Genomic DNA, 17,691 nt, shown 5'->3' with positions numbered 1-17,691 from the left:
AGGCACTGCATAGGTTTCTCTTCTATTAGGGGGCTTTGCCAGTAGTTGCCACGCTTGGCAGGTGGGTATTTTTTTTTTAATGGGTGATAATGGAATGGTAAACCCCACCCGCGTTATTGGTATACATTGGCAGGGCACCAGTGAGGGATGATAGATGAGGATGAAGCAGGTCAGTTAGCCCATCGTGACGAATTCAACAAGAATTGTTCACGATGGTTTCCAGGGGGAACCACGTTGAGGTCGACCTGATATTGATATTGCTAGCAATTGGGCTGTCATACTCCATTGCTAACAATCCCTTTCCCCCCTGGCAGGTGGGTTAGCACCCGTAGCGATGTTTTAAAAGGAACACTGCTGCTCATCTCTCGACCATTAAGTTCTCTTAGTCGCCTTCTTTCATAATATCTTAAAATTTTCGGATGTTTTTAGAGTACGTAATTTCATATGTTTGTCATTCAACTAATGATACGATTACTGTCAAATCAACCAGAGCCAGATGATAATGATTAGTTCTATCCCGTGGCTTCGCTCTTGGTTATGAAATCGATAATTTTTTTTTTATATTTGTTATCATATAGCGTCGATAAGTTTTTTTTTTATCTAAAAGGATATATTTATAGATTGGTCCCATTAGAAATTTTATCAAAATCGGTTTAGTAGTTTAGTTTTAAATTAAAATAACTGGATTTACCACAATTGAAGTCTTTTTTTGTCGAACACAATCATTATTCTGAGAACCTATTAATTAATAATAAATATACTATATAAATATAAATATTATCACTGGTTTTCTTTTTTTTATACAACTTAGAATAGCAAACAAGCTGACGGCCCACCTTATGGAAAGTGCTGACCGTCGCCTATAGACATGAGCAGTACCATGGACATAACAGAATATACTGTTTTGCCTATGATACCCCTCATGCGTTGCCATTCCTGAGGACTCAGGTGTTATTCCTCTGTACCCCGTAAATTCACGCTATATCCCACCTTTCAAACCGAAACATAGCTATGCAAACACAACTGCTTCACGGTTGAAACACAGATGGAACATAGGTACCCAAGCAAATGACTTTTGTACAAAGTCTCCTTTTTTCTCAATATTTAAATTACCCAAGTACGGATAAGTATATTTTTTTTTTGTAGTAGATATTATTAGGTATCCTGTGGTCTAATTTATAAAGATAGCCGAGTTCCAAGAACGGAGCATTTGTGGTTTAATTTTAAAATATAATAGTTATCAATATGGCGGAATCTTACGTTAGGTAGTTAGGTACTGACTTAATTTTATGGACATATATTTTAGTTTATTTATTATTGTTATGAGAAACGTGTACTTGTTTAGGTATATTTTTGTAATCTAAAGTGTAACAGACATGACTATTACGACTAATTTCGCTTGCGTCATCTCTTTTTTTTTAATAAATTTAGTATAAGCTGGAAAGACCAATTAGAATTTGTTAGACTATCTCATCAAAAACATGAAAAAAAAAACTGTTTAAAAAACAGATTTCAATTGTGGCAAAACCAGTTATTTTATTATCAAAACTAAACTACTTAACCGAGTTAGATTAAATTTCTATGAGCTAAAAATGAATCTCTTACAATTGACAGACTTATAATGTAATAAACAAAAAATTAGAACCGATGTGAGAACTTCCTTCTTTTTTAAGTTGGTTTAAAAAAACTGCAGTTACAAATCATATTGCTTTTTTTATGCAACTTAGAATAACAAACAAGCTGACGGCCCCTCTGAAAACCCTAAGACGTAACAAACAAATTTACTTTCACATTTATAATATTAGATTAAAGATAAGGATTAAAACGACAAGTAAGTCACCAGAGGGAGACTTTGTACAAAAGTCGATTGCTTGGGTACCTCTGTCCCATTCGTGTTTCAACCGTGAAGCAGTTGTGTTTGCATGGCTGTGTTTCGGTTTGAAGGGTGGAATATAGCGTGAATTTACAGGGTACAGAGGAATAACACCTGAGTACTCAGGAATGGCAACGCATGGGGGGTATCATGGGCGAAAAAGTATGTGTGTGTACTGTTATGTCCATGGTACTGCTCATGTCTATAGGCGACGGTTACCACTTTCCATCAGGTGGGCCGTCAGCTTGTTTGCCATTCTAAGTCGTATAAAAAAAATTCATGTTACTCACCTTTGATAGGAAATTTTGCATTATGACGAATCAGGCAACAAATTTCTACCGAGATTGTGAAAGCTCTGTTTGCTCCACGCTTATCTCTTTTTAATTTGTAAATGGGATGGTAACCCTGCCTACGCTATCGGTATACGCGGGCGGACTACTAGAGAGTGATGGGTGAGGATAAAAGTAGGTCAGTGAGCCCATCGTGATTAATTCACCAGAGGAAGATTTTGTACAAAATGTCGTTTGCTTAGGCAATTAAAAATTGTTAAATGGTTTTTGAAAATGCACAGATAATCCCCTAACTACACTTCAATAAGATTAAGTAAGACCTCCACGCGGCTCCTCCTGGAAATTATTACTAGAAGGAGACTTTGTACAGAAGTCTTTTGCTTGAGTACCTCTGTCCCATTCATGTTTCTACCGTGAAGCAGTTGTGTTTGCATGACTATGTTTCGGTTTGAAGGGTGGGATATGGCAGTGAATTTACAGGGTACAGAGGAATAACATCTGAGTCCTCAGGAATAGCAACGCATGGGGGGAGGGTGTCATGAGCGAAAGAGTATATCCTGTTATGTCCATGGTATTGCTCATGTCTATAGGCGACGGTTACCATTTTCCATCAGGTGGGCCGTCAGCTTGTTTGCCATCCTAAATTGAATAAAAAAAATATGTATTTAACATAATAATTATAATGAATAATAATGACTTTGTTTTCTGTCACAGCGGTGTAATAATGCAATGGATTTTTTGAACCCGAATTTATTGTTTTTTAATGATGAGTTGTTATTGTCTATTTTTTTTAAATAAATACTGATTCATTCAAATTTTAATTTTAATGGAATAATGGCATTCTTCATGGCAGATTTTGTTAATTATAATTTTTAAGGACTACAAAAGAACGAGGTATAGAATTTGAAGATACGAGTATGTTTTTGTTTTATGTAATTATATTACACGACATATTCGTTAATTTTGCACCGACTTTGATTCAGCAGGTTGGATGGTGGAATTTTTTCAATTTTCTTATACAATATTTTAAGGTATATGTGGGTGATCTCATAGTTTACTGTTAATTATAGTATCCATAGATATAACTGTACCTTGGATTATATAGATAGAGTGTCTATACAAATGCTTCGAGAAAAGCAGGTCAACTTTTTTATACATTTTTGCGTGATAAATAGTTGAGTGTTTCCTTTCTGATTTTTATATTTATTTTGTTTTATAATTTTTGTATCTTTACAATGTGTAAAAAGACATTTTATTTAATAAATAATTAATTATTTTCTTTTTATTTAATACATTATGTGCGTAAAATACATACGAACACTAAAAAAAAAGATTCAGCTAATTTGACAAAAAAATTACCCGTTTTTGTGTTGTGTTCTATCTATGTAATCTAAGAACTATATCTAACTACTATGAAGCAGCAATAATTCTAGATCAAACAGCAAGGTCTCGCTATAATTCATTCATTTGTCTTGTAGTTCCTTTTTATGGAAATATGTATAATGTTTGTGTAAAGAACTAACTAGCTCGTGACCAGCTCCCGAGCTCGTCTTAGAGATGCAATGTTATTGAATGCAAAAAACACCTAGTAGGTACATCCGGGTGTTTATTATAGCAATTTTGTATGGACTTTCCGTAGGTGTGCGAGCATTCATATTATTAGTTTTAGAGACATGCACTATTATAAACGGCGATGAAATAAAATTGAACTGTGCCCGCACTTTTTTATGATTATGATAGCTTATTAGAGGTTTAATATAGGATTTTTGCCTATTATATTCCTATTATTTATTATATGCCGTGTGGTTTTAACATAGAATAGACCACCCCTTTCTTTCCCGTAGGTGTGGTAAAATGCAATTAAGAGAACAGCATCCCTCTTAAAACATCTCCAAAGCCTAAATGCGGTTGCCAATCTGCTGCTAAGCGTGGCAATTATTGGCAAAATCTCACTAGGGGATGGTTTATGATCAACAGACACCATGTTTCCATACCAGCTTACAGCTCTCGCCTACAACCCCAGAACCCGCATATAAGGCAGACTAGCTTTCGCAGTCACAATATTAATAATAACCTATACTTAAACTTTTTGAGAGTGATTAGATTTATTTGTGATAATTCCTACGTTATTTTTAGTTACTGTTCCTAATTGAGTATAATAACTATTATTGGTATACCATAATCTGTAGGTAAATGCTTAAGTGTCAACTTGAGCATTTTATGGTTATAGAGGGCATATGAAATCTTAGTAATTATCCTGTGTTTAATTATACTCTATATTATTATATTATACCTGTATATTTATTTTATATGTTTTATTATACCTGTATTTAGTTATATTTATAATAATTTAGTGTTTAGTAAGTAAATAAAAAATATCAAAATTATCACTTCAGGAAATATTTATTAATAAATCAACAAATATAATTTCAGTAGGATTTAAATCTATTCGGACAAGTAAAATAATATAGGCAGCTGCCAGTATACTATTTTAAAACTAAACTAAAAATACATTTGTTAGATGCGCCATCTTTTAGTAAACAGTTGAATTACATACATATTTACATATAACGTATAACGGACTTGTTTAGATGCACGATTCGCGAATCGATATACTGTCAGTAGATGGCCTTAAAAACTTGTTATACACTCACAGATTATGGCAACATTACAATATACTTAATATTTCGAGTAACAATGGGGCTGATTTTGGAATGCCACTACCTAAATATATTTTAGAGAATGGTATTCCTCAATCGGTCCCGCCACACTCCGAAATGTCATTTTCTAAATTCATTTAGAAAATTTATTAATTTTTTAAATGGCTTTAAAAAATAGTATTTCGGAACCGGCCCGATGTAGCGTAGGCATTGCCTCTGTATCCTTCAGGTTATACAGAGAGCGAATCCAGGGACTAAACGAAGATAACAGGTTAGTAATATGTCTAGGGCTGTAGTTTTTGTTCTGGCCGAGTTGGGATTCCGTAAGCTGTAGCGTGGCTGGTAGCAACTCCTCCACGACCAGTGCTGTACGCGTTGGCAATTGCAGTCGCTCCAGGGGCACCGCCACCCGATTTTCCGCCCCAACCAAAGAACATGGGGAACAAAGCAGAAGAAGGCAGCCTTGGTGCGTAGTCATCCTCATCGTCGTCATCATCACTGGGTTTCTTCACTTGTTTCCTCTTTGACACACGTTTCTTTGGTTTTTGAACTGGCTCTTCTACTTCTTCTATTTCTGGTTCAGTAAATTCAGGCGCAGCGGTCGCTCTGGCTGTAGTCGGTAAGATGTCACTCCTTTCAGTTGGGTCTGCGATTTCTGTAGCTTCAGTTGCTCCTGGCTTTTCTGGTTGAGGGAAGTACACTTCGTTCTGTTGGGGTGGGGGGTTGCTGAGGAGGAGTTCTGGTTGGGTTTGACGGCGTCTGTCCGGGTAGTAGTATTGGCTGGAAGTCTGGGCTTTCCCTTCAGGTGGTCTGAACATAAAGGCGGCCATGCCACCACCGACTGCTGACCGTGGGTTGTTGTAGTACGGGTTGTAGTAACGACTCAGTGCCACACCGCCACGAGTGTTGTCGACCGATCCAAAGGAAACTAAAAAAGAAAATAAAAGATTAATGTCGATTTTGATTACAAATTTTACTACCATTTGAGGAATTAATATGAGAATAAATCGGGGCATGTATTTTAAGAATAATATACATTCTCCATCAAAAATTTTCATTAATTAGGTAATGGTAATAGTTGAGTTTGAAGTAGTGAAATGGGTGCTTTCAGATTTCTCAGATTACTTACGAGAATCCACATCAGATCCAAAATAAGGATAACCGGGGAACGCTTGCGTCTGCCACATCACGGCACTCAAAATCACCAATGCGCTGATCGACTTCATTTTTCTTTGTTACTTTTTTTTACACTGAGACCCTTAGACCAAAGGGTGTTGTGCGATAAGCGGCTGTCAAGCTTGTGTTGAGTACAGGCAGACTTCGCGTTATATAGTCCAGTCTGTCTGGACTAATTGGAATTCAGACCACGGCGCTCCGCTTGCGCCGTGCACGTTTAGTCCGTCATTTTACTCTATTGGACAGTGTTCTCCAACCGTTATGGGAAACTGGACATCCTAGTGGAGATCTGGTGAATGCTCGACACGTATCTCTTCCATTAGGTGAACCGTTGAACTTTTTGTTTTGAACTTTTTTGCAATTTGCTTAGGTGACTCAGTTGATGCAGTGAGGGTCAGTTGTGAATTTTAACTGCAGATTAAGTTTATATTTCACTCTTATGTTGTTTTTTCAGTGTGCTCAGCCAGATGGACACTTTACTGGCCGTTTTTGTTATCACTTGTTCCTTGTGATTTACTGTGAGAAATTTAAATTATTATTCAGGAATCGTGTAGTTGTTTCTTAGAAAAAGAGTTTTATTGTTAGACTATTTTTAGAATCTGCTTATTTTAAGTTAATTCTTAGAAAATATAAGTGTCAAAGATTACTTCATAGTTGCAAACAAATATGTCTTTAAAATTATCAGTTCTGAATATCCATCATTGCGTAAATTATAGCAAGTAGTCTCAGTATTTCAGTATCTTCCATAAGTCTATATATTGTATCTATTGTTTTTGTTATTTGATTCTCTATACCTATGTCTGTCCATGGAGGATAAAATAGTAATCTCAGAAATTTATTTTCTAAAACAATAAAAAACAACTTTTGACGATTACTGATTATTTTTTAACTTGTCGTAGTAAAATTCTCATGAGAAGAACCTACAATTATTTATTATAGAATAAAAATTACTAAAATAGAAACGCCGAAATTTATTAAGCTTGTATAAGCTTGCCATTTTATTCTTGTTGCGATATTGAAAATTGTTATATATCAATAATATTTTATAGTGCGTTTTTAACTATGTACAATTGTACATTAGAACAAACGCACCGAAAAGTATAATTTCTTACCATATTATTTTATTTTGTTTTTTTTTTTTCAATAAAAGGCAATGGTAATATTAGGTTAAAAATAATTATTCCACGAATAAATTTTATAAGAATATTATTGTAAAAATATTTATTATGTGAATTATATATATAAAAAAATATCAACAATGAAATTGAATCCGCAGTTGAGGTAATTGATGATATTGATGATATCTCTATCTCCAGATTTATTATTTCTATTTAATATTACAGTGAAATGATTATTCTTAGGACTAGTATAACTTACACTTTTAGTTCAACATCATGCATCAGAACAGCTTTATATTTAATTTTCTATAGTCAATAACTTAATTGTCTCGTTAAACTATTTATAGGAAGATCGAATTATATGCTTGATATATATAGTTCATAATATCTAGAAGGAATAGAACAAGATACCTGACATAGAATAGAAAACAAAAGAAATACGAAGGAAGTATGGTAGTCAGTGATAGGTTACACTTTCTAACTAAAGTTTTCATTTTAGACATAAATTTAGGAAACGGTATCTTAGAGTCGATCTTATTGTTGAGTAATTTTATAATGAGCGAAAAACAAAAAGGAAAAATAGTGTTGTATTATATAACAACTTTTTTTTATAAACAAAACATGAAAACAAATATAATGTTTTAGATTTTACAGATTTCAAATAGGTGGTGTAGAATTAAAATTATGGTAATGTTTGCCACCATTTTATTCTCTGGGGCGGCGATATTTTATAAGTGATGTTTAATATAATAATAACTCTGCAACTAGATGATGTCTGTCAACAGGTGATATTTAAGAAAAAAGTGATATTATAGATCTTATATAATAATCAATAGAATCCAAAACAATCGTTTGTATAATTTTTGCCTGTCTATCTGTCTACTTATTTCGGTATCACACAAACACTTCTGCATAAAATTAGATGCAGTATTCACAGTTATGTTTCTGAACATCTAATTTAAAATCTGATGTAGTTGTTTTATCTTGATACTTGATCTATATCTATTACCATCATTAAGATCTAGATCTATTACCAAAATTGGCACAAAAAATTTGGTTACTTGCTTATCACTGTAACAAAAAAACAAAATTGCAGGAAAATTTTTAATTTTATAGAAATAAAGTCATCTCACAATTGCATCTATATAATTGTATTCCAAAGGCAACACCTTTGCGATGTTTAAAGACACCGTGCTATAAATAAAAGTGTGGGACAACGCATCGACAGCCATTGCACCCTCTGTTGCACTGCATATGGGAGACCACACACAGAATGACAAGTAGTATCTCATTCATGACGATTTATGATATAGTATTCAATGTTTACTAGCTTTTGAACCAGTTCTTGGAAGTGGAAGCATTATATCAGAAAAACAATAGTGGCCTAGGAAAATATTAACGTTAATAGAGTTATTTAAGGGCATTGTCTGAAGACTTGGATAAAGTATTAGGGATCGTGAGCTGCTCTTTCAAGGAATACTAATAGTCATATTTGAATCTATTATTGAAGCAGATGTTAGGTGCTGTGACACTTTCAAATGCTGGTTTACGTCTCCTATTAAACGTTATTGGGGCTAAATGGATCGGTGATTCCGCTCACGTGGTACATTTGAGGATTTTAGTGGCCTCATAGATGTTATCTGACGGTAAAACTTTACCAGTCAATCCGATATAATCTTCCTCACGACGATCAGTCAGCTAAGTGGTCTTGACAGTCAAATTTGCGAGTTTGCACGTTTGTAGATACATAATTGTGAATTTATGCCGGAAACATGCTGTATGGGTCATTAGTATGGCCAGTAGGACGGTCTGATTCACGCTTCACTGGACTACCAAGTACATTTTGAACACCTGTATTTTTGTCATGTGCTCCTGGTGTTTAGTAGTCCAGATAAGCACGTGAGCATATCTGATTATTTTTATTTAAAGTAATATCTGTTTTAGGTAGGCATCTGTTTCGTTTGCTTATGTTTAAAGTTGGTGATTGGTAACGCTTATTATATTTATATTGGATATAAAATTAAAAGATATGTTTTATCATTTTTGGAAATCATCTCCTTCAGGGTGTTTCTATAATCGTATGACGGCATTGAAGCACAGCGTGGCATGGTGGCATTTTATTGTTATATTTAATATTGAAAAATAAAATGTATGCAGTTTTTTAATTTTTCAATTTAAGACTAAAAGATAGTAATGTAGTCTATTAGTTATCTGTTGTTTTTTTTTCTTGTACTGTTTTGTATTTGCTTTATTCTCTTAAGTCACCTTTTACGGCATCTTAAGGATAAGGAGAAAAAATAAAAATAAGGAGAAGTGGTATTTTTAATTCTTGAATATAAAGAAACAGCATTAATCGATTATTGCTGTATCGATGTAAAATTATGAATTTTTACAAATCAATAGCACATTTAAAATTTGCTGCTTTCCATGTTTTCGTCCTTTGTGAGTCTATACTCGTATTTAAAGCATTCAATGTAAATGTAAATGTAAAGTTAGGATTATGATCTCCTACTATCTATCCTCCTCCATCCTATCTACCCTTGTACCAGTTTTCATTCAAATCCACTCAGTTATTTAAGGGTGACTGAGTAAGAAAAATACTAAGATTGCGAATTTTCGTATTTATATTATAAATAGTAGTAGGATTATCGTCATAAAGAGTTCTGTGAATGGCATAATTGTCCTGTCTATGCTTGCCGCAGATGCTCGGCAGACATTCAGACTGCGAGCCGCGTGTCAGATCGCGCGATACACAATCGTTGATAACACCGCCGGCGGGTGCAAGAACCTACTAAATTTCGCACCAACACTTACTGGAAACGAGCGGTATTCAAATGTGCTTTTCATTTGTGTGTGCACGTTGATGATTTACATACAGTCATTTTGCGTGTTGGTTTGTTATTGTCAACCTTAGATTATATATTGTAGATAGAGCCTTGAGCCTCAAAAACGTGTCAACTTTTTGTCAGCTAATTGCCAAATTAGTTCACTCATTTTTTATCAGTGTTCTATATATTTACGCATATTGACATATTATTTAATAAATAAAACGAGTGTTTACGCCATAAAAAGATGCAGAAATTATAAGACAAAATAAATATATATATATATATTGTAAAGAATCTCACATAACTACTTATCACGCAAAATTGTATGAAAAAGTTGACCCGTTTTTCTCGAAGCTTTTCTATGTAGACACATAATCTATATAATCTAAGCTGTTACCATACAATGTATAATTATCATGTTTATTTATCGATTCCAGAACCTTTTTATTTATTTTTTATACAACTACGATGGCAAGCAAGCATACGGCTCGTCTGATTGTAAACGGGGTTACCGTAGCCTATGGACGCCTGTAACACCAGAAATGTCACGCGTGCGTTGCTGACCCTTAAGAAACCTTAATATAGCCTTTTTGAAGAACTCCATGCTATAGTTCTTAGTGAAAGCCTCGGCAGGAAGATTGCTCTACAACCTGAGTGTTCGCAGAAGGAAGCTTCTTTGAAACTGCTTTGTGCGTGACCATTCTGGTTCTATGATTGAGGATCGAGTTCCTGCCAATGGCGAGCGATATGATGGTGAAAGGTGGCTGTAGACATGATGTCTTAGCTTTGCTGGTTACTCTGTTTGAGTCATTGATTGTTTTCTTTAATCTTCTGATACAGTTAATTATTTGATATAGTAATATTTTATGTATGTATGTATTTATCACATGTGTATGTTTTATATTGTATTATATATTATATTTTGTGTATGTTTATAATAATCTTATTATATGTTTAAAATATATGAATATTTTAAGTATTGCTTTATGTTATCTCAATTCATTAATACACTGCCTACCTATTTCTGTTTGCCCAATAGTTGACTGGTTTTTCTTTTTTTTTAGTAGATGAAAATGGTATTGTAACCCCGCCTGCGCTAACGGGATACGCTGGCGGAGCACCAATGAAGGGTGATCGACGAGAATGAAAACAGGCCAGTTAGCCCATCATGATGAATTCATCAGGAATTAACCATGATAGTTTCCAGGGGGCACCACGTGGAGGTCGACCTGTTTGGGTATTTGGCTAGCAATGGGATTTTTAGTCTCCATTACTATCAATCCCTTTCCCCCCTGACTGGTTAAGAGAGTGTGTTTTAGAATGGTAAACTCGCCTGCGCTATCGGTATATGCAGGCGGGGCACCAGTGAAAGATGATAGATCAGTTGGGCTGTCGTGACGAATTCATCAACATTAGCCACAATGGTTTCCAGGGCAACAGCGTTGAGGTCGTTCTCGTAGGATATAGTATATTCTTTGTTGCATTTGTAAATTACATTGTTAATGCATGTATAACTACTTCAGCAAGGGTGAATTTATCTTTGACAGAGATCTCTTTCAGTCAACCCAATACAGTTTTTTTTTAATGGATGATAATCGATTGGCAACCCCGCCTGCGCTATCGATATACACTAGCGGGGTACCAGCCAGGGATGATAAGGGAAAATGAAAGAGCACGTCAGTTAGCCCATCGTGATAAATACATCTGGAATTCAGCACGATAATTTCCAGGGCAAACCACGTGGAGGTCGACCTGCCGGGGTATATTACTAGCAAAGGGTCTGCTAGTCCACATCTAAATTACTAATCCCTTCTCTCTGCAAGAAGAGGGTAATAAGCCTTCTATAGATGTTCAAAAAGATTATTTCCAGATTTCTTTCTTTTACAATAGATATTCCTACTGTAGTAGTAATTATGTATTTATTATATTGCATTTTGCCATCTTAGTTGTCGGGGACAAGAAGGACACCTTGTAGTCGTACCTCGTCACCATGCACAGTGTACATTATATATTAAAATTAGGTACATTATTCCAATATATAAATCTTAAATTTAGTTTTTCAATCAGACCTCAAATGTACGGCAATCGCTATTAGCATTACAATTGGTCATGATATTGATTCGATGAACTTAAAATGTAAATTAATTCACATAATTAGACCTTATGCTTAATTCTACGTCAATATTGAACTCATGTGCTGATTATTTTTTGTATCAATAAAATATTTGTAGAATTAAAAAAAAAAAATTTGCGATAGGCACGTGTTCAATCCATGTTTAAACGTCTCACTACCAAAGCGTGTCTGAAATCTGTTCAAGTACAAGACAAAAGAAAGTTTATGCTCAAAATAATAAATTTTATTATAATAATTTACAGATGTCGTCACGCAAAATTAAAAATAAATATTGTTATACTGACTTAACCATATTTTAAACACTTAGAGTTTGGTCAAATATTATTTAAATAAAAAGTGTTTCAATTATTATTTATATAATTTTTTTTAAATTCTTTTTAAAATGACAAACAAGCTGACGGTCCACCTGACGGAAAGTGGTAATCGTCGCCTATAGACATTAGCAGTACCATGGACATAACAGAGTATACTGTTTCGCTCATGATACCCCCTATGCACCATTCCCGAGGACTCAGGTGTTATTCCTCTGTACCCTGTAAATTCACTGCCATATCCTACCCTTCAAACCGAAACAGCCATGCAAACACAACTGCTTCATGGTAAAAACACGAATGGGAATGCCTATGCAAACGATTTTTGTACAAAATTTCCATTTGGTATGTCTATAAATCTCCCTCTTTATATAAAACCGTTTGTCGCCCAAAGGGTTTATTCAGATGTTAAGTGATTATCGTACATTAACAACAACAGAGAAGTGGCCAATGTGTTGCCGGTCTCTTTCAACCGTATTAAATGAAGGACGTTCTCAATTCGATAATATTTTTTTTTATGTTTGTTACCTCATAACTCCATCAGTTCTAAATTGAAATACGAGTAAATTCTTTTTCTCTCTAAAAAAATCACTTACAGATTGGTCTTATAGAAATTTTATAAAATTCGATTCCTGTAGTTTAGTTTTTATATATAAATAACTGGTTTTATCACTTGAAAGTCAATTGAAGCCACTTTTTTTCTGAAGCACACGATTTTCAATTATTGTAGTAATACCGCTAGTGTCGTAGAGTTAGTACTAAATGGATACTATTTCTAGGTATTATTAGTGTAAAGAGAGCAGAATTAAAACAGAAATAAAACTAATCCAAATGGGATTTGAATATATATATATATATACAATTTCTCTTTGTGACTTTTTATTTTTGTTGTATTTTATTTGGGAAACAAATTTATTACACTTAATATATATGTACATATAAATAACATACAAATCAGCTACACTTTTTTATGCTCTTTTTCTCCTCGTTTCATTGGAAATTTAAGTACAAGCTCTTTTGTTATTGTCTTGGTCGGCCGTAAAATACCGTTTGTTGTGGATAACGTTAAATCTATATATAAAATTTCCTTGATTTTCTTAATTATTCATACATATTGCTGTCACGTAATATTTCCCATTTACATTCAGGCTCGTGTCGATTTTGGATATAATGTTAGAAAACACACAACTGTTTGTGTGCTAGCGTTTATATGGTGTCGGTACATCGTTTGTTACGAGATAATTGAAAATTAAAACAAGGTTTATAGGTTGCAGGACCTTACAAGTTTTCATGCAAGGTTTTAAATATTGATAATGAAATGAAATGAGATTTATTTCATAAAAACATAACTGTAGTTTTTTAAGTTATAGTACTAATATTTATATTATAATTTTAAATAGGTCCAGTAGTTGTGATTTCAGAACTGGGCTTCTAAATAGGTTATGTTACCTATGTTAAGGGGCTATAGCCCAAACCCCTTTAGTATTATGGAGTAATTAATATTTATACAAAGTAACTACACACAACAAGGTTTTTTTATGGGTGAAAATGGTATGGTAACCCCACCTGCGCTAACGGGATACACTGGCGGAGCACCAGGAGCACCAGGAGAATTAAAACAGGCCAGTTAGCCCATCATGATGAATTCATCAGGAATTAACCATGATAATTTCCAGGGAGAACCGCGAGGAGGTCGACCTGGTTGGGTATATTGCTAGCAATGGGATTCTCAGTCTCCATTACTAACAATCCCTTTCCCCCCACACAACAAGGTTGTATAAATAATTAAACAATTAAAAATATACAGAAATTATAATTCAGTATCTTATACAAAGTATACTTATGGTGAAGGGATGGGAGCAGCTTCCCTCTTAAGGCATCACCAGAAGCTAAACTGTGGTTTCCAGCACGTCTGCTAAGCGTGGCAACTACTGGCAAAACCCCCTCTTGTGAGGGAGATTATATTCAGCAGTGCATAGTTAACAGCTGAAGCAACGATAACAATAATAATGTACTATTTATAATTGCTAATAGTACTGATAATAAAGTACCAGCTCTATGAGCTTTCCAAAGATAACATATTTATTTTTTATCATCTATATTTTAATCGTTACATAGAGTTACATAGCACTCCACTATCGAAACCGCTGCTGAGGCCGCATCGCATCCAAAACTCATATAAATCACGTAAATGCCTAACTAGGTAATCGCTGACACTGCAGCACGAGGCTGGTCTACATGGTGACTTGAAAACGCACTCTTGATTCATACTTCGAACTGGGCAGTCATTTCATTTATAATTAAATATAGGAATTTTATATTGTAACTTTTATTAATAGAATTAAATTAGTTTTAATATTTTTTTTTTTTAAATCCTCCGGTTGTCGTCCTAACAATTCGGGATATAGGAATAATTGAGAGTCTCTTAGATACAAATCTTGAAATGTAAAGGGGTAGTAGCGGGGCCACTAGGCAGTTGTCTACACTGCCTGTTACATAATCCGGCCCTGGTAAAGATTAGTAAACTATAAAAGGAAAAACATATGAAAGTATCAAAGTTCAAAGTCAGTGTACATTGTGAGGGCGAGTGACGTGTGAGTCCTACTATTGTCTGAGTGCAGTCTACCATGCACCGGAGCTATTGAATTCATATCGGGTACACCTTGACGTCAATAAACAGAGCGTTTTCCTGCTCTTTGTGTTGTCCTGATCAGGTAATTTGCATTACTCGATACGCGAACTAGTGACGACGTGCTTAAGTTTGTGATTTGACGATTATTAGGGTTCCGTAGTAAGAATAAATAAGCTTTATTCTTAAGGTTACCTTTGCAATTTTACATTGTGAGTTATATTCTCAAAATTCAATCGTAAAAAGTCTGTTCAATAATTTTTTTTTACAACACGGGGGCAAACGAGCATGCGGCTCACCTGATGGTAAGTGACTACCGCCGCCCATGATCACCCACAACACTAGCGGCATTGTAGGTGTGCTGCCGGCCTTTTAGTAGTAGACTGTATTCAGTGCGGTTCCGGCATAAACTAGATCACCCCTTCTTTTCCTGTGGGTGTCGTAAGAGGTGACTAAAAGAATGTAATAGTAGAATGATAGGCAGTAGCGCACCTCTTAAAACATCTGTAAAAGCTTAACTGCGGTTGCCAACTCTCCTGCGAAGCGTGACAACTACTGGCAAAATTCCCCTTATGGGGAGGCCTATGTTAAGCAGTGGATAGTTAATGACTGATATGATATGATACGATGATGATGATGATATTCCATGTTTAATGTTCCATAAAATTTATATTGCAAGATCCAATAGGTGTTGTTTTCAATATTATATGAGAAATATATGTGTATACCTACAGTTTTGGGAAAATTTTAATACGTCTGTTTATAAGTGTGTACGGTTTTTAATTATTTTCTTATATTTCAATTCAACAGAACCCGTTTACTATACCCGGTGCACACTTGACACATTTTTTGATTTACTGATTCGAGATCAAGCCTCGCTTTGAATTTTTTATTTTAAACCATTAATTCTAGACATTGCGTATCAATAAGATTCGTTTGTCAATTAGTTAATAAAATAAATATGTTAAAGTATATAATCTCAGATGGGGTAGTCAGAGATATTTTTGGAACAGTTGCTATTGTGTATAATTTGGTGTATTTTATCCGTAGTAGAAGTATTACTAATACGTTTTATACTATTACAACTAATTCTTTATTGTACGCAAATGTAATCTACAAAGGCGAGCTTAATTCTAATAATAGATTAGAGTTAAGCTCGCCTTCGTACATTTGATTAGCTCTGTCATATTCTTATAACTGGTGTGTAGAATAAAGAATTAAATAAATAAATAAATACATTTCTTCCAGCAAACTTTTTCATGTGAATTAGACTAATATAAGCAAACATTTTGTGTGGCAATTAATAGTGTACAATTTTAAAACAATTACTAAAGTTATAAAGTTTCTTATTAGAAATAGGTAGATAGATAGATAGATAAACTTTTTATTTGAGCCATTTATGACACACGTAAATTTATAAATGAGTTTATACAATCAGATTATTTACACTTTTCAAAATATACAACAAAAGATAAAATATGAAAATATGGTTTCGCCATGTGTGTCGCAATGACCCAAATAGGCTACAGCTCAGTAATGGATTTGCTTAAAAGCAAAGCACTGATTTTCAGCTGCAGCCTGAAGTTAGGCTACACGGACACGTATAACAAACCAAGATAATATCTGATATCTATATATTGAGTTCTTTTAGACATACATCATTAGCCTTTGCGATATTGCACATACCAGTCGTATATCTATATTTATTACGAGTGGATTCTTCTTTTTGATTATGTACGTTGGTTAAAGGATAGTTAATATATCTGTTATTGGACCAATATATATATATATTGCTATATATTATCTATACTTACGTACCTTTATGTATATATTTTAATTTGTACGTTATGCTACTGTGTTACACTTGAATTGTTTATGTCTCATTGTTTGTTTTTATGTTTCTGGTACAATAAAGAGTTAAATGAATATCTATGCCTGTATTTTATTCATATATATCTACTCTGCGAACTTTGTGTAAGGGCATTATGGTTCAAAAATGTGATTAGAGAAAATTAATTATTCCTTTAATAGTCGATTGTTCCTAGTATAGGTTTTTTTTTTTATACAACTTAGAATGGCAAACAAGCTGATGGCCCACCTGATGGAAAGTGGTAACCGTCGCCTATAGACACGAGCAGTACCATGGACATTACTTTTGACACATCATTTATTTGTTTAAATTATTAGCTAACATAGCATGGCGACCACGTACGGGCAATCACAGTGTAGCCCCCACTAGATTGAGTGACAGCCTGAAATGCATTGCAGGGAGTCAGTGGATGCAGGTGGCTCCGGTCCGTTCTTTATGGCAGTCTATGGGGGAGGCTTATGTCCAGCAGCGGATGGATAATGGCTGAAATGATGATTAGCCAACATACATAAAATATGATAAGCAAAAATTAATTTGACAAGGAGTATAAATCACTAATGAGTTTTATGCATCGTGTGGAGAGTCTGTGATGGTGATAGATTGGATGATCTCTTAGCTGTCCAGGCTGGACACGTTCTTCTAAATATACTATGAAAGATATCAGTATTTTAACATATATATTTTGAGACGCTTTTGTATTTGGAACGGTAGGAAAGTACCTATGCTAGGAACAGTCGACTGTTAAAGGAATAATTAATTTTCTCTGATCACATTCTATCAGACATCAACTGTTAGATTCAAT

General features: G+C 34.3%; 1 protein-coding gene across 1 annotated transcript; it reads right to left on the bottom strand.

Annotated features, from left to right (window-relative positions):
* Positions 1-4,547: 4,547 nt before the first annotated feature.
* Positions 4,548-6,134, bottom strand: LOC113518200 (uncharacterized). The gene is made up of 2 exons (XM_026903005.3): positions 5,953-6,134; positions 4,548-5,751 (listed from the first exon to the last, which is right to left on the bottom strand). The coding sequence occupies exons 1-2, from the start codon at positions 6,047-6,049 to the stop codon at positions 5,108-5,110; spliced, it is 741 nt and encodes a 246-aa protein (XP_026758806.1). The 5' UTR covers positions 6,050-6,134; the 3' UTR covers positions 4,548-5,107.
* Between the last annotated feature and the right edge of the window lie 11,557 nt (positions 6,135-17,691).

The sequence above is a fragment of the Galleria mellonella genome, unplaced genomic scaffold (assembly GCF_026898425.1).
Source record: "Galleria mellonella isolate WM207_F2 unplaced genomic scaffold, CSIRO_AGI_GalMel_v1 utg171, whole genome shotgun sequence".
Lineage (NCBI taxonomy): Eukaryota > Metazoa > Arthropoda > Insecta > Lepidoptera > Pyralidae > Galleria > Galleria mellonella.
The sequence above is the reverse complement of the archived record's forward strand: the minus strand, read 5'-3'. Positions and strand labels throughout refer to the sequence as shown.

Excerpts from the sequence above, each read along its gene's own strand:
- LOC113518200 (XM_026903005.3), bottom strand. The coding sequence starts at position 6,049 with ATGAAGTCGATCAGCGCATTGGTGATTTTGAGTGCCGTGATGTGGCAG. Across the intron at positions 5,752-5,952 it reads TGGATCTGATGTGGATTCTC|TTTCCTTTGGATCGGTCGAC; the intron begins GTAAGTAATCTG and ends TTTCTTTTTTAG.